We start from the raw sequence: 26,354 nt of genomic DNA, 5'->3' as shown, positions 1-26,354 counted from the left end.
ATAAATTGACCTTCCTGGATTGTAGGTAGAATCGTTCGAATGGTTTCCATTTTGAACGATGGTACTCTGAGAAATTTGTTTAGGATTTTTAAATCCAGAATTGGTCTGAAGGTTCCCTCTTTTTTGGGAACTACGAACAGATTTGAGTAAAATCCCATTCCTTGTTCCGCCATTGGAACTGGGTGTATCACTCCCATCTTTAACAGGTCTTCTACACAATGTAAGAACGCCTGGCTCTTTATTTGGTTTGAGGATAAGTGAGATATGTGAAACCTTCCCCTTGGGGGTAGTTCCTTGAATTCCAGAAGATAACCCTGAGAAACTATTTTTAGCGTCCAGGGATCCTGAACATCTCTTGCCCAAGCCTGAGCAAAGAGAGAGAGTCTGCCCCCCACTAGATCCAGTCCCGGATCGGGGGCTACTCCTTCATGCTGTTTTGTTAGCAGCAGCAGGTTTCTTGGCCTGCTTACCCTTGTTCCAGCCTTGCATCGGTTTCCAGGCTGGTTTGGTCTGTGAAGCATTACCCTCTTGCTTAGAGGATGCAGAATTAGAGGCCGATCCGTTCCTGAAATTACGAAAGTAACGAAAATTAGACTTATTCTTGGCTTTGAAAGGCCTATCTTGTGGGAGGGCGTGGCCCTTTCCCCCAGTGATGTCTGAGATAATCTCTTTCAATTCTGGCCCAAAGAGAGTTTTACCCTTGAAGGGGATATTAAGCAATTTTGTCTTGGATGATACATCCGCTGACCAAGACTTTAGCCAAAGCGCTCTGCGCGCCACAATTGCAAACCCTGAATTTTTCGCCGCTAATCTAGCTAATTGCAAAGCGGCATCTAAAATAAAAGAATTAGCCAACTTAAAGGGCCACTAAACCCAAAATCTTTCTTTCATGATTCAGATAGAGAATAGAAAATTAAACAACATTACAATTTACTTCCATTATCTATTTTGCTTCATTTTGTAAATATCCTTAGTTGAAGAAAAAGCAATGCACACTGTGAGCCAATCACACGAGGCTTCTATGTGCAGCAACCAATCAGCAGATAGTGAGCATATCTAGATATGCTTTTCATCAAAGAATAACAAGAGAATAAAACAAATTAGATAATATAAGTAAATTAGAAAGATGTTTAAAATTGCATTCTCTTTCTAAACCATAAAAGAAAAAATGAGGGTGGCATGTCCCTTTAAGTGCGTGAACTCTGTCCATAACCTCCTCATATGGAGTCTCTCTACTGAGCGACTTTTCTAGTTCCTCGAACCAGAACCACGCTGCTGTAGTGACAGAAACAATGCACGAAATGGGTTGCAGAAGGTAACCTTGCTGTACAAAAATCTTTTTAAGCAAACCCTCCAATTTTTTATCCATAGGATCTTTGAAAGCACAATTATCCTCGATAGGAATAGTAGTGTGCTTGTTTAGAGTAGAAACTGCCCCCTCGACCTTAGGGACTGTCTGCCATAAGTCCTTTCTGGGGTCGACCATAGGAAATAATTTCTTAAATATAGGAGGGGGGACAAAAAGGTATGCCGGGCTTCTCCCACTCCTTATTCACTATGTCCGCCACCCGCTTGGGTATAGGAAAAGCGTCGGGGTGCACCAGAACCTCTAGGAACTTGTCCATCTTGCATAATTTTTCTGGAATGACTAGGTTGTCACAATCATCCAGAGTAGATAACACCTCCTTAAGCAGTGCGCGGAGATGCTCTAATTTAAATTTAAATGTCACAACATCAGGTTCAGCCTGTTGAGAAATTTTTCCTGAATCTGAAATTTCCCCATCTGACAAAACCTCCCTCATGGCCCCTTCAGATTGGTGTGAGGGTATGACAGAGCAATTATCATCAGCGCCCTCTTGCTCCTCAGTGTTTAAAACAGAGCAATCGCGCTTTCTCTGATATGCAGGCATTTTGGATAAAATATTTGCTATGGGGGGCGTGTCCGTGCAGCGTTCTGGTTAGGACGCATCTTCTGAATGCTCTGGCAGAAAAACTAATAATCCGCTGATTATTATTAACAACAGCAAGATTAATATCACACAACATCAAGGCATCACAAAGTCACTGATTGTGGCCTGACAATTGACTTCTTGTTTGTTTTTATGACCCCAGAGACTCAGATCGGAATAAGGAGGCCTAGGGCGGCGGCCCACTGATAGGCATACACCTCCCTCCCCGAGAAGTAACGGGGTATCAGCGCTGTCGGAATAACCCGGCTTGCTGAAATTGCTTCACTGTAGGTTAATAACGGAGGGTGGGCTGTTGGGGGCAGCAGTATCAGCGCCTTTTTTCTCCTGACACTCTCGGAAGACACCCAGCGCAATGGCCATGACAGAAGTAGGTCATATACAGCAGCCAGACAACCACCTAAGAAAACTTGAACTCCTCATGCAAAAATTAATGGACAGGGCACCATACGACTACCTGTTACAACGAATCCAAGCAAGCCCACCCCAGACTTCAGAAACAGAGAACCCTGCTGGCACAACACCTCTGACGCAAATAAGCATACCAAAGATCCAGCATGGCTTTCCGCCATTACAGAGAGGTCCCATGGAGCGCAATAAAATAAGTTGCGGAGTACTGCTCATGAAACCTTTCTCATCGCTGTCACCTTCTGCCGGCATTATAAGCATGGTAACCACGATACCCAGCTTCAAGAAACCCCGGGACCCCGGGTGGGAGAGAAGAGGATGATACGCACCGCGGCAGAGGGAACAGCAGAGCAACGCAACTTCTCTATATCGGCAAGGCAGCTGCTAGGTGAGACGGCGAGGAGAACCACGACCATATCCCAATTCAGCTCCTGGCAAAGCATTTTCAGCTCACGCAGCGGCGACCATATCCCAAAGATAGGAGTGGGGTAGCCCACGTATACCCCTCACAGACAGCACGGGGCTGGTCTAGCCCTTCAGTGCAACGGATTCCTTCAGCCACCGATACATAAAATGGACTCTGGTAACCCCATAATAGCATTGACTACTTTATTATAACATGAGTTGTTGAAATGTTTGATGTTTACACTTAAGTGAAAGACACGCTGCTCAATTATCCTCATTTCTTCCTCCTCTTGATTGGGGAAGCTTAAATATCACCACCAAGAAGCCTGTTGGTCTATAAAATGTCTAGAGTAAGCCAGCAAAACCCTGGGGACTGATAGCAATCACTATCACCTACAGCCATATTAAATGGACGTTAATAAAACTGAGATGGAGATGTTGTATTGCATGTTTTAGAAACGTATTAAGATTATTTTTGTGTAAATATTTCATAAGGTGTGTATGTTTGGTGGTATAGGATTTAAGATATGATTTATCACATGCACAGATATACTGCCCCAATTAGACCACATCGCTATGTAGGGGCTCTTGGGGCAATGTCACACATCTAATGGGCTAGTATCTGAGTAGCCGTATATTCATAGACTAAAAAGGCACAATGGCATAGGTCATACAAACCCTTTTGTTGTAGTCAGCGTCCAGGACCAAAAGAGAGAAAATAACATACTTTGAAAACAAAGTTGCAATCGGTGCCATGTTCTTACAGACCTAACCCACTACTATTTCACCCCTATTCCCCTCAAATCTTTCCTTTAAGATACATATTGCACACTCCTCCCCATTTACACCAATAGATGACCAAGACTTACCCCAGGATAGATAGATATATATATATATATATATATATATATATATATATATATATATATATATATATATATATATATATATATATATATATATATATATATATATATATATATATATATAAAGAGGAGCTTTTTAGATGTCTTGGTTGGTTATGTCATTTAAAAGTTTACCCCAAACAAATGCAAAAAGTGTGTCCTTATATAACTCCTAAGCTCCGCTCAAATTTTGTAGCTAATGCTCCCTAACTTCACAACCACCCATCTAAGCATACTTCTGCCAGCAAGATAGTCATAATTGAATACTGCTTAATAAGAACTTTTTGATTAGGTATAGTTACTCACTCTACTTAAACTGCTGTACTTGAAATGTTTGTTTTCCTTGCCCTTAACTCCCTCCCTCACCCATACAGATCCCCAATACTGTTCATATGAGTATCTGCCACAGACCCAGGAGTGGTCTATAAAGTTAGAAAATTGGGACCAACTTGCTATCCTAAAAATGTTAAATTTAAATTGTTTTCCTTACCCCTAGTTCCCCCCCCCCCCACCCCACAGCTATATATTCCCAATATTGTTCATGTTTGTATCTGTTACAGACCCAAGAGTGGTCTACATAGTTAGAAAATTGGGATCAATTAAGACATACACTGAATTTAATAGGTGTCTTCAAGTGCTGAAATTAATGCTCATAAGCATACCTCACAACTTTATACAGCTTATACAATGGACTATTGTGATGAAGCATTTTACTGTAATAGCTTTGGTGTACTGAGCGCTCATTTCATTTATGCCGTGTATGTACTGTTTACTAAAATAAAGCTCTTTTGAAATAAAAAAAAAAAAAAAATTTGCTATGGAGTTATCCATTACTGCTGTCAATTGTTGCATAGTAATAAGCATTGGCGCGCTAGAAGTACTAGGGGCCTCCTGCGTGGGCAAAACTGGTATAGACACAGAAGGAGATGATGTAGAACCATGTCTACTCCCTTCATCTGATGAATCATCTTGGGCAACTTCATTATCTGTGGCAGTACTGTCCTTTCTTTGTTTGGACGCTATGGCACAATTATCACACAATTTTGAAGGGGGAGACACATTGACTTTCATACATATAGAACATAGCTTATCTGAAGGTACAGACATGTTAAACAGGCTTAAACTTGTCAATAAAGCACAAAAACCGTTTTAAAACAAAACCGTTACTGTCTCTTTAAATTTTAAACAGAGCACACTTTATTACTGAATATGTGAAAAAATATGAAGGAATTGTTCAAAATTTACCAAATTTTCACCACAGTGTCTTAAAGCATTCAAAGTATTGCACACCAATTTTCAGAGCTTTAACCCTTAAAATAACGAAGCTGGTTACAGTTTTAACCCCTCTACAGTCCCAGCTACAGCCTTTGCTGCGACTTTACCAAACCCAGGGGGGAATACGATACCAAATGAAGCCTTCTAGGAACTTTTCCAACTACTTTCAGATCCTCACACATGCATCTGCATGTTTTTCTCTCAAAAGTAACTGCGCAGTAATGGCGCGAAAATGAGGCTCAGCCTACAACTGGGAAGGCCCTTCCTGACTGGAAAAGGTGTCTAACACAGTGCCTGACGTTAAAAAAACGTTCCCCAAGTTTATAAGTGTGAATTACCAGCATAAACATGTATAAAATGCCCAAATAAAGCAATCGATTTTGCCCATAAAAGTGTCTACCAGTTTTTATAGCCCATATTAAGCCCTTTATTCTGTTTGAGACTAAGAAAATGGCTTACCGGTCCCCATGAGGGGAAATGACAACCTTCCAGCATTACACAGTCTTGTTAGAAATATGGCTAGTCATACCTTAAGCAGAAAAGTCTGCTAACTGTTTCCCCCAACTGAAGTTACTTCATCTCAACAGTCCTATGTGGAAACAGCAAACGATTTTAGTTACTGTCTGCTAAAATCATCTTCCTCTCACAAACAGAATTCTTCATCTTTTTCTGTTTCAGAGTAAATAGTACATACCAGCACTATTTTAAAATAACAAACTCTCGATAGTAGAATAAAAAAACTACAACTAAACACCACATACTCTTAACCATCTCCGTGGAGATGTTGCCTGTGCAACGGCAAAGAGAATGACTGGGGTGGGCGGAGCCTAGGAGGGACTATATGGCCAGCTTTGCTGGGACTCTTTGCCATTTCCTGTTGGGGAAGAGATATTCCCACAAGTAAGGATGACGCCGTGGACCGAACACACCAATGTTGGAGAAAACAGAATTTATGTTTACCTGATAAATTACTTTCTCCAACGGTGTGTCCGGTCCACGGCGTCATCCTTACTTGTGGGATATTCTCTTCCCCAACAGGAAATGGCAAAGAGCCCAGCAAAGCTGGTCACATGATCCCTCCTAGGCTCCGCCTACCCCAGTCATTCGACCGACGTTAAGGAGGAATATTTGCATAGGAGAAACCATATGTTACCGTGGTGACTGTAGTTAAAGAAAATAAATTATCAGACCTGATTAAAAAAACCAGGGCGGGCCGTGGACCGGACACACCGTTGGAGAAAGTAATTTATCAGGTAAACATAAATTCTGTTTTCTCCAACATAGGTGTGTCCGGTCCACGGCGTCATCCTTACTTGTGGGAACCAATACCAAAGCTTTAGGACACGGATGAAGGGAGGGAGCAAATCAGGTCACCTAAATGGAAGGCACCACGGCTTGCAAAACCTTTCTCCCAAAAATAGCCTCAGAAGAAGCAAAAGTATCAAAGTTGTAAAATTTAGAAAAAGTGTGCAGTGAAGACCAAGTCGCTGCCTTACATATCTGATCAACAGAAGCCTCGTTCTTGAAGGCCCATGTGGAAGCCACAGCCTTAGTGGAGTGAGCTGTGATTCTTTCAGGAGGCTGCCGTCCGGCAGTCTCATAAGCCAATCGGATAATGCTTTTAATCCAGAAGGAGAGAGAGGTAGAAGTTGCTTTTTGACCTCTCCGTTTACCAGAATAAACAACAAACAAAGACGAAGTTTGTCTGAAATCCTTAGTAGCTGCTAAGTAAAATTTGAGAGCACGAACTACATCCAAGTTGTGCAACAAACGTTCCTTCTTTGAAACTGGATTAGGACACAAAGAAGGCACAACTATCTCCTGGTTAATGTTTTTGTTAGAAACAACTTTTGGAAGAAAACCAGGTTTAGTACGCAAAACCACCTTATCTGCATGGAACACCAGATAAGGAGAAGAACACTGCAGAGCAGATAATTCTGAAACTCTTCTAGCAGAAGAAATTGCAACCAAAAACAAAACTTTCCAAGATAATAACTTAATATCAACGGAATGTAAGGGTTCAAACGGAACCCCCTGAAGAACTGAAAGAACTAGGTTGAGACTCCAAGGAGGAGTCAAAATTTTGTAAACAGGCTTGATTCTAACCAGAGCCTGAACAAAGGCTAGAACATCTGGCACAGCTGCCAGCTTTTTGTGAAGTAACACAGACAAGGCAGAAATCTGTCCCATCAAGGAACTTGCAGATAATCCTTTTTCCAATCCTTCTCGAAGGAAGGATAGACTCTTAACCTTGTCCCAAGGGAATCCTGCAGATTCACACCAACAGATATACCAAATTATGTGGTAATTTTTCTGGTTACAGGCTTTCAGGCCTGAACAAGAGTATTAATAACAGAATCTGAGAACCCTCGCTTTGATAAGATCAAGCGTTCAATCTCCAAGCAGTCAGCTGGAGTGGGTCGAACGGACCTAGAACAAGAAGGTCTCGTCTCAAAGGTAGCTTCCATGGTGGAGCCGATGACATATTCACCAGATCTGCATACCAAGTCCTGCGTGGCCACGCAGGAGCTATCAAAATCACCGACGCCCTCTCCTGATTGATCCTGGCTACCAGCCTGGGGATGAGAGGAAACGGCGGGAACACATAAGCTAGTTTGAAGGTCCAAGGTGCTACTAGTGCATCCACTAGAGCCGCCTTGGGATCCCTGGATCTGTACCCGTAGTAAGGAACTCTGAAGTTCTGACGAGAGGCCATCAGATCCATGTCTGGAATGCCCCACGGTTGAGTGACTTGGGCAAAGATTTCCGGATGGAGTTCCCACTCCCCCGGATGCAATGTCTGACGACTCAGAAAATCCGCTTCCCAATTTTCCACTCCTGGGATGTGGATAGCAGACAGGTGGCAGGAGTGAGACTCCGCCCATAGAATGATTTTGGTCACTTCTTCCATCGCTAGGGAACTCCTTGTTCCCCCCTGATGGATGATGTATGAACTTGGCCCTCGCTAGCTGAGGCCAAGCTTTGAGAGCATTGAATATCGCTCTCAGTTCCAGAATATTTATCGGTAGAAGAGATTCTACCCGAGACCAAAGACCCTGAGCTTTCAGGGATCCCCAGACCGCGCCCCAGCCCATCAGACTGGCGTCGGTCGTGACAATGACCCACTCTGGTCTGCGGAAGGTCATCCCTTGTGACAGGTTGTCCAGGGACAGCCACCAACGGAATGAGTCTCTGGTCCTCTGATTTACTTGTATCTTCGGAGACAAGTCTGAATAGTCCCCATTCCACTGACTGAGCATGAACAATTGTAATGGTCTTAGATGAATGCGCACAAAAGGAACTATGTCCATTGCCGCTACCATCAAACCTATCACTTCCATGCACTGCGCTATGGAAGGAAGAGGAACGGAATGAAGTATCCGACAAGAGTCTAGAAGTTTTGTTTTTCTGGCTTCTGTCAGAAAAATCCTCATTTCTAAGGAGTCTATTATAGTTCCCAAGAAGGGAACCCTCGTTGACGGAGATAGAGAACTCTTTTCCACGTTCACTTTCCATCCGTGAGATCGGAGAAAGGCCAGGACAATGTCCGTGTGAGCCTTTACTTGAGGAAGGGACGACGCTCGAATCAGAATGTCGTCCAAGTAAGGTACTACAGCAATGCCCCTTGGTCTTAGCACCGCCAGAAGGGACCCTAGTACCTATGAGAAAATCCTAGGAGCAGTGGCTAATCCGAAAGAAAACGCCACGAACTGGAAATGCTTGTCCAGGAATGCAACCTTAGGAACCGATGATGTTCCTTGTGGATAGGAATATGTAGATACGCATCCTTGAAATCCACCTTGGTCATGAATTGACCTTCCTGGATGGAAGGAAGAAGTGTTCGAATGGTTTCCATCTTGAACGATGGAACCTTGAGAAACTTGTTCAAGATCTTGAGATCTAAGATTGGTCTGAACGTTCCCTCTTTTTTGGGAACTATGAACAGATTGGAGTAGAACCCCATCCCTTGTTCTCCTAATGGAACAGGATGAATCACTCCCATTTTTAGCAGGTCTTCTACCCAATGTAAGAATGCCTGTCTTCTTATGTGGTCTGAAGACAACTGAGACCTGTGGAACCTCCCCCTTGGAGGAAGCCCCTTGAACTCCAGAGAATAACCTTGGGAGACTATTTCTAGCGCCCAAGGATCCAGAACATCTCTTGCCCAAGCCTGAGCGAAGAGAGAGAGTCTGCCCCCCACCAGATCCGGTCCCGGATCGGGGGCCCGCATTTCATGCTGTCTTGGTAGCAGTGGCAGGTTTCCTGGCCTGCTTTCCTTTGTTCCAGCCTTGCATAGGTCTCCAGGCTGGATTGGCTTGAGAAGTATTACCTTCCTGCTTAGAGGACGTAGCCCTTGGGGCTGATCCGTTTCTGCGAAAGGGACGAAACTTAGGTTGAAAAGACCTATCCTGAGGAAGGGCGTGGCCCTTGCCCCCAGTGATATCAGAGATAATCTCTTTCAAGTCAGGGCCAAAGAGTGTTTTCCCCTTGAAAGGAATGTCAAGCAATTGTTCTTGGAAGACGCATCCGCTGCCCAAGATTTTAACCAAAGCGCTCTGCGCCACAATAGCAAACCCAGAATTTTTTCGCCGCTAACCTAGCCAATTGCAAGGTGGCGTCTAGGGTGAAAGAATTAGCCAATTTAAGAGCACGAATTCTGTCCATAATCTCCTCATAAGAAGAAGAATTACTAATAATCGCCTTTCCTAGCTCATCAAACTAGAAACACGCGGCTGCAGTGACAGGGACAATGCATGCAATTGGTTGTAGAAGGGAACCTTGCTGAACAAACATCTTTTTTAGCAGACCCTCTAATTTTTTATCCATAGGATCTTGGAAAGCACAACTATCTTCTATGGTATAGTGGTGCGCTTGTGTAGAGTAGAAACCGCCCCCTCGACCTTGGGGACTGTCTGCCGTCAGTCCTTTCTGGGGTCGACTATAGGAAAACAATTTTTTAAATATGGGGGGAGGTACTAAAGGTATACCGGGCCTGTCCCATTCTTTACTAACAATGTACGCCACCCGCTTGGATATAGGAAAAGCTTCGGGGGGCCCAGGGGCCACTAAGAACTTTTCCATTTTACATAATGGTTCTGGAATGACCAGATAATCACAATCATCCAAATTGGATAACACCTCCTTAAGCAGAGCGCGGAGATGTTCCAACTTAAATTTAAAAGTAATCACATCAGGTTCAGCTTGTTGAGAAATGTTTCCTGAATCTGAAATTTCTCCCTCAGACAAAACCTCCCTGGCCCCCTCAGACTGGTGTAGGGGCCCTTCAAAAACCATATCATCAGCGTTCTCATGCTCTACAGAATTTTCTAAAACAGAGCAGTCGCGCTTTCGCTGATAAGTGGGCATATTGGCTAAAATGTTTTTGATAGAATTATCCATTACAGCCGTTAAATGTTGCATAGTAAGGAGTATTGGCGCACTAGATGTACTAGGGGCCTCCTGTATGGGCAAGACTGATGTAGACGAAGGAGGGGATGATGCAGTACCATGCTTACTCCCCTCACTTGAGGAATCATCTTGGGCATCATTTTTACTAAATTTTTTTATGACATAAAATACATATAGTTAAATGAGAAGGAACCTTGGTTTCCCCACAGTCAGAACACAATCTATCTGGTAGTTCAGACATGTTAAACAGGCATAAACTTGATAACAAAGCACAAAAAACGTTTTAAAATAAAACCGTTACTGTCACTTTAAATTTTAAACTAAACACACTTTATTACTGCAATTGCGAAAAAGTATGAAGGAATTGTTCAAAATTCACCAAAATTTCACCAAAAGCCTTAAAAGTATTGCACACCAAATTTGGAAGCTTTAACCCTTAAAATAACGGAACCGGAGCCGTTTTTATATTTAACCCCTTTACAGTCCCTGGAATCTGCTTTGCTGAGACCCAACCAAGCCCAAAGGGGAATACGATACCAAATGATGCCTTCAGAAAGACTTTTCTATGTATCAGAGCTCCACACACATGCAGCTGCATGCCATGCTGTCCTCAAAAACAAGTGCGCCATACCGGCGCGAAAATGAGGCTCTGACTATGATTAGGGAAAACCCCTAAAGAATAAGGTGTCTAAAACAGTGCCTGCCGATATAATCATATCAAAATACCCAGAATAAATGATTCCTCAAGGCTAAATATGTGTTAATAATGAATCGATTTAGCCCAGAAAAAGTCTACAGTCTTAATAAGCCCTTGTGAAGCCCTTATTTACTATCTTAATAAACATGGCTTACCGGATCCCATAGGGAAAATGACAGCTTCCAGCATTACATCGTCTTGTTAGAATGTGTCATACCTCAAGCAGTAAGAGACTGCACACTGTTCCCCCAACTGAAGTTAATTGCTCTCAACAGTCCTGTGTGGAACAGCCATGGATTTTAGTTACGGTGCTAAAATCATTTTCCTCATACAAACAGAAATCTTCATCTCTTTTCTGTTTCTGAGTAAATAGTACATACCAGCACTATTTTAAAATAACAAACTCTTGATTGAATAATAAAAACTACAGTTAAACACTAAAAAACTCTAAGCCATCTCCGTGGAGATGTTGCCTGTACAACGGCAAAGAGAATGACTGGGGTAGGCGGAGCCTAGGAGGGATCATGTGACCAGCTTTGCTGGGCTCTTTGCCATTTCCTGTTGGGGAAGAGAATATCCCACAAGTAAGGATGACGCCGTGGACCGGACACACCTATGTTGGAGAAATCTTTATTTTTTTAATTTGCTTATTTTAATAAACAGCCTCAAAACTCTTGGTTACACGCTTAAACAAGTCAAAAACTTACATTGCTTCACAATTTATTGTTATGAAAGTCTTCTGTCCTGGAGTAATCACCATTGACTCACTAATGCCAATACTGGGCTGTATTTTCATAATGTCGGTTGCCTGGTTACTACTTCCATTGGTAAGTGTTCCAGCCTTTAAAGATTCTTCATTTACAGTCAGTTTGTTCATTCCTGGAACTTCCTCTAAAAGCCTATGTTTGTATACACCATAAGTTAGAGCAGTAGTTGCACCAATTACACTTTTAGGATAGTTTGCTAGTAACAATGGGTGTACATGGCACATTGTTGATCTTAATCCATTAGTCAGCCTTAGACCAGGCCTCACTGCTTCATATACATCAGCTTGATCTTCCAAATGATTGTTTATATTACTGCATGCTCCTAGTACTGGCAACAATGAAGAAACAGATGCTGGTGATGAACTATCAAGAGAGTCTGATTTTAATTCTCTCATTATAAACTTGAATATATTTCCTTTTTCCCAACCTGCCAGCTTACATGCAATCAAAGAATGAGTTTCTTGTCCTTTATTCCTGAAATTAAACATAAAATATATATGGCATGCTGATGAAAAGTTGCTCCAAATACTTACATTACATGGAGAGAGAAAAAAAATAAAATCAAATTTTTTTATATTCATATTAGACCTATATCAGTACTGGCATACGGCCAGGATCAGGTATTTGAGTTAATTATGCATAGTCAAGCAAACAATTAAACAGACATCTGATCTCTGGTTAATTTATAAGCACTTGTAATGGCTGGTTATTTATTACGTGTCCTCAAACGGGCACATTTTCCAGTTTGCGGGAGCACAATAAATTTGCGCTCCACTTGTAATCTAGTCCAAAGTAAGGACATCCTGTACATTTCATCTATGTAAATCTTTCTTGATTGGATGGTTATTTTACCAGAATGAAAACTTAAATATTTCATTTAAATATTTATTTTTCAGATAAAAATGTAATTATAAAAAACAAAAATGTATGCGTACCTGATGAATTTATTTATTTCTTGACTCGGTGAGTCCACAGATCATCTAATTACTATTGGGAATATCACTCCTGCCCAGCAGAAGGCGGCAAAGAGCACCACAGCAAAGCTGTTAAATATCACTTCCCTTCCCTCCAACCCAAGTTATTCGACCAAAGTAAAAGGAGAGAAAGGAAATAAGGTGCAGAGGTGCCTGAGGTTTATAACACGAAAAAAAATGTCTGATAAAAGAGGGCTGGCTGTGGACTCACCGTGTCAAGAAAGAAAGAAATTTATCAGGTAAGCATAAATTTTCTTTTCTTTCTAATGACACAGTGAGTCCACGGATCATCTAATTACTATTGGGAATCAATACCCAAGCTAGAGGACACATATAAGGGAGGGACAAGACAGGGAACCTAAAACGGAAGGCACCACTGCTTGAAGAACCTTTCTCCCAAAAGAAGCCTTAGCCGAGGCAAAAGTATCAAACTTATAGAATTTGGAAAAAGTATGTAGAGGACACCAAGTTGCAGCCTTGCAAATCTGTTCCACAGAAGCTTCATTTTTGAATGCCCAGGAAGAAGAAACAGCCCTCGTAGAATAAGCCGTGACTCTCTCAGGATTATATTCTTCAGCCACAAAGAAAGAGAAGTAGCCGTAGCTTTCTGACCCTTACGTTTCCCAGAGAACACAACAAAAAGCACAGAAGAAATTCCTTAGTTGCCTGTAAGTAGTATTTAAACGCACGCACCACATCTAGGTAGTTCAGCAGACGCTCCTTATGAGAAAAAGGGTTAGGGCACAAAGAAAGACCCACGATCTCTTGATTAATGTTCCTATATGAAACCACCTTAGGAAGGAACCCCAACTTAGTATGTAGAACTACCTTATCAGAATAAAAAATAAGATAAGGGGAATCACACTGCAATGCAGAAAGTTCCTCAATGGAAGTCTCCAAGGTGGAAGAGATGACATCTCCACTAGGTCTGCATACCAGATCCTGCGAGGCCACGCTGGTGCAATGAAGATCACTGACGCCCTCTCCTGTTTGATTTAAGCAATGACTCGAGGAAGGAGAGCAAACAGAGGAAATAGATATGCTAGACTGAAATTCCAAGGGACCTCCAGAGCATCTATCAGTACAGCCTGAGGATCCCTCAACCTCGAACCGTACCTCGGGAGCTTGGCATTAAGATGCCATGAGATCCAGCTCTGTCTGTCCCCATTTGAGAATCAAGTTGGTAAACACCTCAGGATGGAGTTCCCACTCCCCAGGGTGAAAAGTCTGCCTGCTCAGAAAATCCGCTTCCCAATTGTCCACTCCTGGAATGTGGATCGCAGATAGACAGCAGTTGTGGGTCTCTGCCCACTGGATAATCTTGGCTACCTCTGTCATGGCCAAGGAACTCAGAGTTCTTCCCTGATGGTTGATGTAAGCCACTGAAGTTATGTTGTCCGACTGGAACCTGATAAACCGGGGTGAAGCTGAGGCCACACCAGAAGAGCATTGAAGATTGCCCTCAGCTCTAGAATGTTTATGGGGAGAACATACTCCTCCCGAGTCCATGTCCCCTGAGCCTTTAGTGAGCCCCAGACTGCTCCCCATCCCAGCAGGATGGCGTCCTTTGTCACAATCACCCAGGTGGGTCTGCGAAAGCAGGTTCCTTGGAAGAGATGATCCTGAGACAACCACCAAGGAAGAAAGTCTCTTGTCGCCTGATCCAGAAGAATTTGCAGAGACAAGTCAGCATAATCCCCGTTCCATTGTCTGAGCATGCATAGCTGCAGGGGTCTGAGGTGGAAACGGGCAAACGGAATGATATCCATGGCAGCTACCATCAGGCCGATTACCTCCATACATTGAGCCACTGATGGCCGAGGAGAGGACTGAAGCACCAGACAAGAATCGAAGATCCTTAATTTTCTGACCTTTGTCAGAAATATTTTCATCGATAGGGAAATTATGGTTCCCACGAAAACTACCCTTGTAGCTGGAATTAAGGAACTCTTTCCCAGATTCACATTCCATCCGTTAGAGCGTAGGAAGGATAACAACATCTCCCTGTGGTAGTTCGCTTGTTGAAAGGATGGCGACTGAACCAGAATGTCGTCCAGAGAAGGCGCCACTAAAAATGCCCCGTAACTGGAGCACCGCCAACAGGGATCCCAGGACTTTTGAAAAAATTCTGGGAGCTGTGGCAAGGCCGAATGGAAGAGCCACAAACGAAGTGTTTGTCTAGAAAAGCAAACCTCAAACTTGTGATGATTCCTGTGGATGGGAACATGCAGGTACGCATCCTTTAAATCTACTGTTGTCATGAATTGACCCTCTTGAACCAAGGGAAGAATGGAACGAATAGTTTCCATATTGAAGGACAGTACTTTGAGGAACTTGTTTAGACTTTTCAGATCTAGAATTGGTCTGAAGGTTCCCTCTTTTTTGGGAACCACGAAAAGATTGGAGTAAAATCCCCGACCATGTTCCTGCCTTGGAACAGGAACTATCACTCTAAGGTCGGAAAGGTCCCGAAAACAGTGTAAGAACGCCTCTCTTTATCTGGTCTGCAGATAATCTTGAGGAGGAAAGATCTTGAACTCTAGCTTGTATTGCCTGGGACACGATGTCCACCGCCCAGGGATCCTGAACATCTCAAACCCAAGCCTGAGCGAAGAAAGAAACTCAACCCCCCACAAGATCCGGTCCCGGATCGGAGGCAGATCCTTCATGCTGACTTTGAGTCAGTAGTGGGCTTTTTGGATTGCTTTCCCTTGTTCCATGACTGGTTGGACTTCCAGGAAGGTTTAGACTGTTCCTGTTTTTGAGAGGAAGGCTTACCCTTGAAATTTCGAAATGAACGAAAATTACTCTGATGTCCCTTCTGCTTATTCCTCTTATCCTGAGGGAGGAAATTACCCTTCCCTCCCGTAAAGTCGGAAATAATTTCAGCCAAGCCCGGCCCAAACAAGGTCTTACCCTTGCAGGGAATCGCCAAAAGCTTAGACGAAACATCCACAGACCAGGATTTCAACCATAAGGCTCTGCGGGCCAGTACAGCAAACCCAGAAATGTTTCCTGCCATCTTAATAACCTGTAGAGAAGCATCTGTAATAAAGGAATTGGACAACTTAAAGGGACAGTCTAGGCCAAAATAAACTTTCATGATTCAGATAGAGCATGTAATTTTAAACAATTTTCCAATTTACTTTTATCACCAATTTTGCTTTGTTCTCTTGGTATTCTTAGTTGAAAGCTTAACCTAGGAGGTTCATATGCTAATTTCTTAGACCTTGAAGCCCACCTCTTTTCAGATTGCATTTTAACAGTTTTTCACCACTAGAGGGTGTTAGTTTACGTATTTCATATAGATAACACTGTGCTCGTGCACATGAAGTTATCTGGGAGCAGGCACTGATTGGCTAGACTGCAAGTCTGTCAAAAGAACTGAAAAAAGGGGCAGTTTGCAGAGGATTAGATACAAGATAATCACAGAGGTTAAAACTATATTATTATAACTGTGTTGGTTATGCAAAACTGGGGGATGGGTAATAAAGGGATTATCTATGTTTTAAAACAATAAAAATTCTGGTGTAGACTGTCCCTTTAAGAGCCTTGATCCTATCCTGGATCTCGTCAAGGGGAGTGTCTGTCTGAATAGAATCAGACAACGCATCAAACCAGTATGCTGCCGCACTAGTGACGTTAGCGATTCACACCGCAGGTTGACATTGTAAACCCTGGTGAACATACATCTTTTTGAGTAATCCCTCCAACTTCGTATCCATAGGATCCTTAAAGGAACAACTATCCTCTATGGGAATAGTGGTTCTCTTAGCTAGGGTGGAAATTGCCCCTTTCACCTTGGGGACAACCTGCCAAGACTCCTTGATAGAGTCAGCAATAGGAAACATCTTTATAAAAAAAAAAAAAGGGGGGATGGAGAAAAAGGTATACCCGGTCTCTCCCATTCCCTGGCAATAATCTCTGAAGCCCGATCTGGTACAGGGAAAACTTCTATCATAGAAGGTACATCAAAATACTTGGTTTAACTTGCTAGACTTCTTAGGATTAACAACAGTCGTGGTTTCGGAGTCGTCCAAGGTAGCCAAAACCTCCTTGAGTAACAAACGGAGGTGTTCTAGCTTAAACCTGAAAGATATGACTTCAGCATCAGAAGAAGGAATTACACTGTCTGAATCTGAGATTTCAACCTCAGATGCTACCGAAGTATCCTCTTCCTCCGACATCTGGGAGGGAACATTCAGAATAGCCACTACTGCGTCAGACACCTTACTCACTGACTCTACATTTCCTCTTGCGCTTTCCCTGCAGCATGGGAAAATCAGACATCCGATACCGCATGAGGGTAGCGATGTCTTGCAACGTAACTCTAGGCGGAGCCAGAGAGGAAACGCAGGGCACTGCATGTGTGGACAATAAATTCTGAGACACGAGGAGAAAGCTGTGGCATATCTTGAACATTGTCAGTAGACTGCTGAACAGCATCCGTCCTAGACAATGTTGGCTCAGAATCAAAAAGTCTATCATTGTAATTTAATGTTTCTCACAATACATGAGGAACAGAAAGGGATTGGTGGTTCAACATTAGCATCAAAACAAAAGTGCATGTAACATTTTGAAAAGCCTCCTGGTCCATCTTTACCCAGAATTAAAAATAAAAGTACTTAATTTTTAATCAAAAGTTCACATACACACGCACAAAAAAAAAAAAAAAAACGTTACTGTCCCTTTAAATATGTTGGTAGAAAACATTTTTAACAATCACCCCAGACAGCCTCTACACCTCAGTTTAGTTCTTGCTGAGGTGCCTACCTGCCCTGCTGGTAAACCGGAGCCAAAAGCTAACAGATGGATTCCGGGCTCAAACCGAAGTGTTGCACCCAAGGTCCGTCGAGCGTAGGACACAAGACTGGAACCGCAGTAAAATCTCTCCACTTCAGAACACAGGAAGAGAATAGCGCGAAAAATAAAATGTCAGTTAGCCCCGCCCATTGTAGGTGTAACAGAACTAACCTCCCGGTCGGCATGATTCCACTGAGGTAAAAAAACGCTGGGAGCAAGTAAAAACACACCACCTTTAAACTGAGCCCATCGCCTCGTCCTCAGTGCCTGCACCACTGCCTTAGATAAGCCCATTAACTTGCTATAGGCCATATTTAGTGTCCCATTGAAATAAACCGTAAAGTGCCATCTTTTTCCTGTATGCAGCCCAGAAAAAATAAAAATAGCACTTACCTCAATGAACTCTGCCCAGCAGCAAGGCAGCTCACTAGGTTTGAGAGGCCTTCTCCCTCACATGGACCTGTGGAGAAAGAGATAAAGACTGAGTAATCTTACTCAGGCTTTCAATATTAGGGCAGCATTAACTACATGGGAGGCGCAGTGAGGATTGTACCCCACAAGTTCCCATTGCTTAAAAGCCACCACTGCTCTACTGAAGAGACTGACATGGACTACGGCTACACCCCAGGAGAAAAACAGGACAATCTTCTTCCAGACACCTAAATTTTACCATCTCCTTGCTCTTAACGTAGGCAAAGAGAATGACTGGGGTTGAAGGGAAGGGAGGTGATATTTAACAGCTTTGCTATGGTGCTCTTTGCCACCTCCTGCTGGGCAGGAGTGATATTCCCAATAGTAATTAGATGATCCGTGGACTCACCGTGTCATTAGAAAGAAAATGTAAACAACATCAATTAGAATGTATATTTGTTTACAGATCCATTTTGGAAATCATTTTTCGGCATAATATATCAACCAAGATTTGTTTAGCTTCCCAAAATTTCAGTTACTAAATGTAGAACAAAGACAAAAGCGGTGATTAAAGGTGTTTAAGATAAGCCACTATCTGAGCATTCTGTTGACGACATGCAGCCTGTATCTGTTATATCTTTTTGCCATTCTTTCAGATTCTAGAGAGATAATCTCAATCTTTAAAGGGACCTATAACACCTTCTAAAAATTGTTTGAACTAACTTATACTTGCTAATAATAAAAAAACAGAATTTATGTTTACCTGATAAATTACTTTCTCCAACGGTGTGTCCGGTCCACGGCGTCATCCTTACTTGTGGGATATTCTCCTCCCCAACAGGAAATGGCAAAGAGCCCAGCAAAGCTGGTCACATGATCCCTCCTAGGCTCCGCCTTCCCCAGTCATTCGACCGACGTAAAGGAGGAATATTTGCATAGGAGAAATCATATGATACCGTGGTGACTGTAGTTAAAGAAAATAAAATATCAGACCTGATTAAAAAACCAGGGCGGGCCGTGGACCGGACACACCGTTGGAGAAAGTAATTTATCAGGTAAACATAAATTCTGTTTTCTCCAACATAGGTGTGTCCGGTCCACGGCGTCATCCTTACTTGTGGGAACCAATACCAAAGCTTTAGGACACGGATGATGGGAGGGAGCAAATCAGGTCACCTAGATGGAAGGCACCACGGTTTGCAAAACCTTTCTCCCAAAATAGCCTCAGAAGAAGCAAAAGTATCAAATTTGTAAAATTTGGTAAAAGTGTGCAGTGAAGACCAAGTCGCTGCCTTACATATCTGATCAACAGAAGCCTCGTTCTTGAAGGCCCATGTGGAAGCCACGGCCCTAGTGGAATGAGCTGTGATTCTTTCAGGAGGCTGCCGTCCGGCAGTCTCATAAGCCAATCTGATGATGCTTTTAAGCCAAAAAGAGAGAGAGGTAGAAGTTGCTTTTTGACCTCTCCTTTTACCAGAATAAACAACAAACAAGGAAGATGTTTGTCTGAATCCTTTGTAGCATCTAAATAGAATTTTAGAGCACGAACTACATCCAAACGTTCCTTCTTTGAAACTGGAATTGGACACAAAGAAGGCACGACTATCTCCTGGTTAATGTTTTTGTTAGAAACAACTTTCGGGAGAAAACCAGGTTTAGTACGCAAAACCACCTTATCTGCATGGAACACCAGATAAGGAGGAGAACACTGCAGAGCAGATAATTCTGAAACTCTTCTAGCAGAAGAAATTGCAACCAAAAACAAAACTTTCCAAGATAATAACTTAATATCAACTGAATGTAAGGGTTCAAACGGAACCCCCTGAAGAACTGAAAGAACTAAATTGAGACTCCAAGGAGGAGTCAAAGGTTTGTAAACAGGCTTGATTCTAACCAGAGCCTGAACAAAGGCTTGAACATCTGGCACAGCTGCCAGCTTTTTGTGAAGTAACACAGACAAGGCAGAAATCTGTCCCTTCAAAGAACTTGCAGATAATCCTTTCTCCAAACCTTCTTGAAGAAAGGATAGAATCTTAGGAATTTTTACCTTGTCCCAAGGGAATCCTTTAGATTCACACCAACAGATATATTTTTTCCATATTTTGTGGTAGATTTTTCTAGTTACAGGCTTTCTGGCCTGAACAAGAGTATCAATGACAGAATCTGAGAACCCTCGCTTTGATAAGATCAAGCGTTCAATCTCCAAGCAGTCAGTTGGAGTGAGACCAGATTCGGATGTTCGAACGGACCTTGAACAAGAAGGTCTCGTCTCAAAGGTAGCTTCCATGGTGGGGCCGATGACATTCACCAGGTCTGCATACCAAGTCCTGCGTGGCCACGCAGGAGCTATCAAGTTCACCGATGCCCTCTCCTGATTGATCCTGGCTACCAGCCTGGGGATGAGAGGAAACGGCGGGAATACATAAGCTAGTTTGAAGGTCCAAGGTGCTACTAGTGCATCTACTAGAGTCGCCTTGGGATCCCTGGATCTGGACCCGTAGCAAGGAACCTTGAAGTTCTGACGAGAGGCCATCAGATCCATGTCTGGAATGCCCCACAATTGAGTAATTTGGGCAAAGATTTCCGGGTGGAGTTCCCACTCCCCCGGATGAAATGTCTGACGACTCAGAAAATCCGCTTCCCAATTTTCCACTCCTGGGATGTGGATTGCAGACAAGTGGCAGGAGTGAGTCTCCGCCCATTGAATGATTTTGGTCACTTCTTCCATCGCCAGTGAACTCCTTGTTCCCCCCTGATGGTTGATGTACGCAACAGTCGTCATGTTGTCTGATTGAAACCGTATGAACTTGGCCTTTGCTAGCTGAGGCCAAGCCTTGAGAGCATTGAATATCGCTCTCAGTTCCAGAATATTTATCGGGAGAAGAGATTCTTCCCGAGACCAAAGACCCTGAGCTTTCAGGGGTCCCCAGACCGCGCCCCAGCCCACCAGACTGGCGTCGGTCGTGACAATGACCCACTCTGGTCTGCGGAAGCTCATCCCCTGTGACAGGTTGTCCAGGGACAGCCACCAACGGAGTGAATCTCTGGTCCTCTGATCTACTTGTATCGTCGGAGACAAGTCTGTATAGTCCCCATTCCACTGACTGAGCATGCACAGTTGTAATGGTCTTAGATGAATTCGCGCAAAAGGAACTATGTCCATTGCCGCTACCATCAAACCTATTACTTCCATGCACTGCGCTATGGAAGGAAGAGGAACAGAATGAAGTATTTGACAAGAGTTTAGAAGTTTTGATTTTCTGGCCTCTGTCAGAAAAATCCTCATTTCTAAGGAGTCTATTATTGTTCCCAAGAAGGGAACCCTTGTTGACGGAGATAGAGAACTTTTTTCTACGTTCACTTTCCACCCGTGAGATCTGAGAAAGGCCAGGACAATGTCCGTGTGAGCCTTTGCTTGTGGAAGGGACGACGCTTGAATCAGTATGTCGTCCAAGTAAGGTACTACTGCAATGCCCCTTGGTCTTAGCACCGCTAGAAGGGACCCTAGTACCTTTGTGAAAATTCTTGGAGCAGTGGCTAATCCAAACGGAAGTGCCACAAACTGGTAATGCTTGTCCAGAAATGCGAACCTTAGGAACCGATGATGTTCCTTGTGGATAGGAATATGTAGATACGCATCCTTTAAATCCACCGTGGTCATGAATTGACCTTCCTGGATGGAAGGAAGAATTGTTCGAATGGTTTCCATTTTGAACGATGGAACCTTGAGAAACTTGTTTAGGATCTTGAGATCTAAGATTGGTCTGAATGTTCCCTCTTTTTTGGGAACTACGAACAGATTGGAGTAGAACCCCATCCCTTGTTCTCCTAATGGAACAGGATGAATCACTCCCATTTTTAACAGGTCTTCTACACAATGTAAGAATGCCTGTTTTTTTATGTGGTCTGAAGACAATTGAGACCTGTGGAACCTCCCCCTTGGGGGAAGCCCCTTGAATTCCAGAAGATAACCTTGGGAGACTATCTCTAGCGCCCAAGGATCCAGAACATCTCTTGCCCAAGCCTGAGCGAAGAGAGAGAGTCTGCCCCCCACCAGATCCGGTCCCGGATCGGGGGCCAACATCTCATGCTGTCTTGGTAGCAGTGGCAGGTTTCTTGGCCTGCTTACCTTTGTTCCAGCCTTGCATTGGCCTCCAGGCTGGCTTGGCTTGAGAAGTATTACCATCTTGCTTAGAGGACGTAGCACTTGGGGCTGGTCCGTTTCTGCGAAAGGGACGAAAATTAGGTTTATTTTTGGCCTTGAAAGACCTATCCTGAGGAAGGGCGTGGCCCTTGCCCCCAGTGATATCAGAAATAATCTCTTTCAAGTCAGGGCCAAACAGCGTTTTCCCCTTGAAAGGAATGTTAAGCAATTTGTTCTTGGAAGACGCATCCGCTGACCAAGATTTTAGCCAAAGCGCTCTGCGCGCCACAATAGCAAACCCAGAATTTTTCGCCGCTAATCTAGCCAATTGCAAAGTGGCGTCTAGGGTGAAAGAGTTAGCCAATTTGAGAGCATGAATTCTGTCCAAAATCTCCTCATAAGAAGAATCTTTATTGAGCGCCTTTTCTAGTTCATCGAACCAGAAACACGCTGCTGTAGTGACAGGAACAATGCATGAAATTGGTTGTAGAAGGTAACCTTGCTGAACAAACATCTTTTTAAGCAAACCCTCTAATTTTTTATCCATAGGATCTTTGAAAGCACAACTATCTTCTATGGGTATAGTGGTGCGTTTGTTTAGAGTAGAAACCGCCCCCTCAACCTTGGGGACTGTCTGCCATAAGTCCTTTCTGGGGTCGACCATAGGAAACAATTTCTTAAATATAGGGGGAGGGACGAAAGGTATGCCGGGCCTTTTCCATTCTTTATTTACAATGTCCGCCACCCGCTTGGGTATAGGAAAAGCTTCGGGGGGCCCCGGAACCTCTAGGAACTTGTCCATTTTACATAATTTCTCTGGAATGACCAAATTCTCACAATCATCCAGAGTAGATAACACCTCCTTAAGCAGGGCGCGGAGATGTTCCAATTTAAATTTAAATGTAATCACATCAGGTTCAGCTTGTTGAGAAATTTTCCCTGAATCTGAAATTTCTCCCTCAGACAAAACCTCCCTGGCCCCCTCAGACTGGTGTAGGGGCACTTCAGAACCAATATCATCAGCGTCCTCATGCTCTTCCGTATTTTCTAAAACAGAGCAGTCGCGCTTTCGCTGATAAGTGGGCATTTTGGCTAAAATGTTTTTGATAGAATTATCCATTACAGCCGTTAATTGTTGCATAGTAAGGAGTATTGGCGCACTAGATGTACTAGGGGCCTCCTGTGTGGGCAAGACTGGTGTAGACGAAGGAGGGGATGATGCAGTACCATGCTTACTCCCCTCACTTGAGGAATCATCTTGGGCATCATTTTCTCTAAATTTTGTGTCACATAAATCACATCTATTTAAATGAGAAGGAACCTTGGCTTCCCCACATACAGAACACAGTCTATCTGGTAGTTCAGACATGTTAAACAGGCATAAACTTGATAACAAAGTACAAAAAACGTTTTAAAATAAAACCGTTACTGTCACTTTAAATTTTAAACTGAACACACTTTATTACTGCAAATGTGAAAAAGTATGAAGGAATTGTTCAAAATTCACCAAAATTTCACCACAGTGTCTTAAAGCCTTAAAAGTATTGCACACCAAATTTGAAAGCTTTAACCCTTAAAATAACGGAACCGGAGCCGTTTTTATATTTAACCCCTTTACAGTCCCTGGTATCTGCTTTGCTGAGACCCAACCAAGCCCAAAGGGGAATACGATACCAAATGACGCCTTCAGAAAGTCTTTTCTATGTATCAGAGCTCCTCACACATGCATCTGCATGTCATGCTTCCCAAAAACAAGTGCGCAATAGAGGCGCGAAAATGAGGCTCTGCCTATGATTAGGGAAAGCCCCTAGAGAATAAGGTGTCCAATACAGTGCCTGCCGGTTATTTTACATAATTCCCAAGAATAAAATAATTCCTCAAAGCTATGAAGTATAAAATATGCTTATATATCAATCGTTTTAGCCCAGAAAATGTCTACAGTCTTAAAAGCCCTTGTGAAGCCCTTTTTTTCTTTATGTAATAAAAATGGCTTACCGGATCCCATAGGGAAAATGACAGCTTCCAGGATTACATCGTCTTGTTAGAAATGTGTCATACCTCAAGCAGCAAAAGTCTGCACACTGTTTCCCCCAACTGAAGTTAATTCCTCTCAACAGTCCTGTGTGGAAACAGCCATCGATTTTAGTAACGGTTGCTAAAATCATTTTCCTCTTACAAACAGAAATCTTCATCTCTTTTCTGTTTCAGAGTAAATAGTACATACCAGCACTATTTTAAAATAACAAACTCTTGATTGAATAATAAAAACTACAGTTAAACACTAAAAAACTCTAAGCCATCTCCGTGGAGATGTTGCCTGTACAACGGCAAAGAGAATGACTGGGGAAGGCGGAGCCTAGGAGGGATCATGTGACCAGCTTTGCTGGGCTCTTTGCCATTTCCTGTTGGGGAGGAGAATATCCCACAAGTAAGGATGACGCCGTGGACCGGACACACCTATGTTGGAGAAACTAAGCATTAACCCCTATCCTTGATTCTCAGTTTACCCCAAACAGTTCATGAAGAGCATCTTCAATCAGACTGCTGATCCGGTGCTTGGTAATGCTATGTATGCTGCCATGTTGTAATGCACGTTGCTCACGGGAACAGCAGTCAGGTGATGTGCATGGCAGATAATTGTATAAATCAAGTTCAGAATGCTCCCTCACTGTGGTGCTAATTGAGTGCTGTATAAACATCATATGTGCCTCATATTTATATAAATAAACATTCAGTTTGTCCATTCATTGTTTTAAAATCAAAGCAATCAAAACTTTCTGCATTAGAAATACTTCTGCACTATTGAGTGCACAGCTAGAGGAATGTTTGTTTTAGCTAATAGCAGGCTACACCGGGAGGAGGAAGGAGGGGGAGAGGCATGCATGATCCGTGTGAAAAAGGAAGGCAGCTGAAAAACTTACATTTTAATTGCTAGAAGATTTATGCACTTAGTGCAATAGCAGGCTACACCGGGAGGAGTGGGGAAGAGGAAGGAGGGGCATGCTCCGTGGGGAGAAGGAAGGCAGCTGAATAACGCTGTATTTACATTTTACTAGAGGATTTATGCACTGTGTAAGCATCTTTTTAATGTCTAGTCCATAAAATGGCTTATTGTCTTTTGAAGTAAAATGTAAATACAGCGGTATAATTCAGCTGCCTGCCTTCTCCCCACGGAGCATGCCCCTCCTTCCTCTTCCCCACTCCTCCCGGTGTAGCCTGCTATTGAACTAAGTGCATAAATCTTCTGGCAATTAAAATAGTTTTTCAGCTGCATTCCTTCTCCCCACGGAGCATGCCCCTCCTTCCTCTTCCCCACTCCTCCCGGTGTAGCCTGCTATTGCACTAAGTGCATAAATCTTCTAGTAATTAAAATGTAAGTTTTTCAGCTGCCTGCCTTCTTCACACGGAGCATGCCTCTCCTTCCTCTTCCCCACTCCTCCCGGTGTAGCCTGCTTTTAGCTAAAACAAACATTCCTCTAGCTGTGTGCACTCAATAGTGCAGAAGTATTTCTAACGCAGAAAGTTTTGATTGCTTTGATTATAAAACAATGAATGGACAAACTGAATGTTTATTTATATAAATATGAGGCACATACGATGTTTATACAGCACTCAATTAGCACCACAGTGAGGGAGCATTCTGATAATCCTCAACTTTATTTATACAATTATCTGCCATGCACATCACCTGACTGCTGTGCCTGTGAGCAACGTGCGTTACAACATGGCAGCATACATAGCAGCATTGAGCTCAGCATCGCCATTCTGTTTGACAACACTCTTCTTGAATATACTGGGGGTAAGCTTCACAGACTGCCTAAAAATCCTTTTTTACTAGATTTAGAGTACATTTATGAATTAAAAGCAGAAGTTAGTTTGCAGAATTTGCAGCAGGTGTTTAGTGTCCCTTTAAATAATTGCATTCTTTTACAGCAGGGGTATCAAGCTCAATGTATCTGGGGGCCATTGGCCAAGTGTTGTCCTCTTATGGAGGCCGCTTGAACTGAATAAGTGCTTTGCAACTGGATATACTAGGAACTCGAAGTGACATTTACCCAAGCAGTAGTACATGGTGTGAGTTGTAGCCCACAATAGACATACACAGTTGTCTATATTTATCTTGTGAGTGCCAAGTTAAGTAATCATTCTGGAACTGTATAGCAAAGTAAAAAGTGACATTTATCCAATC

At 43.0% G+C, this 26,354-nt stretch overlaps 1 protein-coding gene across 1 annotated transcript in view; it reads right to left on the bottom strand.

The window, feature by feature from the left end:
* MOV10L1 (Mov10 like RISC complex RNA helicase 1) overlaps nt 1-26,354 on the bottom strand; it is a 1,168,229-nt gene that overhangs the window by 936,704 nt on the left and 205,171 nt on the right. Inside the window, exon 6 of the mRNA XM_053719185.1 lies at nt 11,774-12,307. Coding sequence (XP_053575160.1) covers nt 11,774-12,307 — 534 coding nt within the window. The remainder of the gene's footprint in view (nt 1-11,773; nt 12,308-26,354) is intronic.

This window comes from Bombina bombina, chromosome 6, assembly GCF_027579735.1.
Source record: "Bombina bombina isolate aBomBom1 chromosome 6, aBomBom1.pri, whole genome shotgun sequence".
Classification (NCBI taxonomy): Eukaryota; Metazoa; Chordata; class Amphibia; order Anura; family Bombinatoridae; genus Bombina; species Bombina bombina.
The sequence above is the reverse complement of the archived record's forward strand: the minus strand, read 5'-3'. Positions and strand labels throughout refer to the sequence as shown.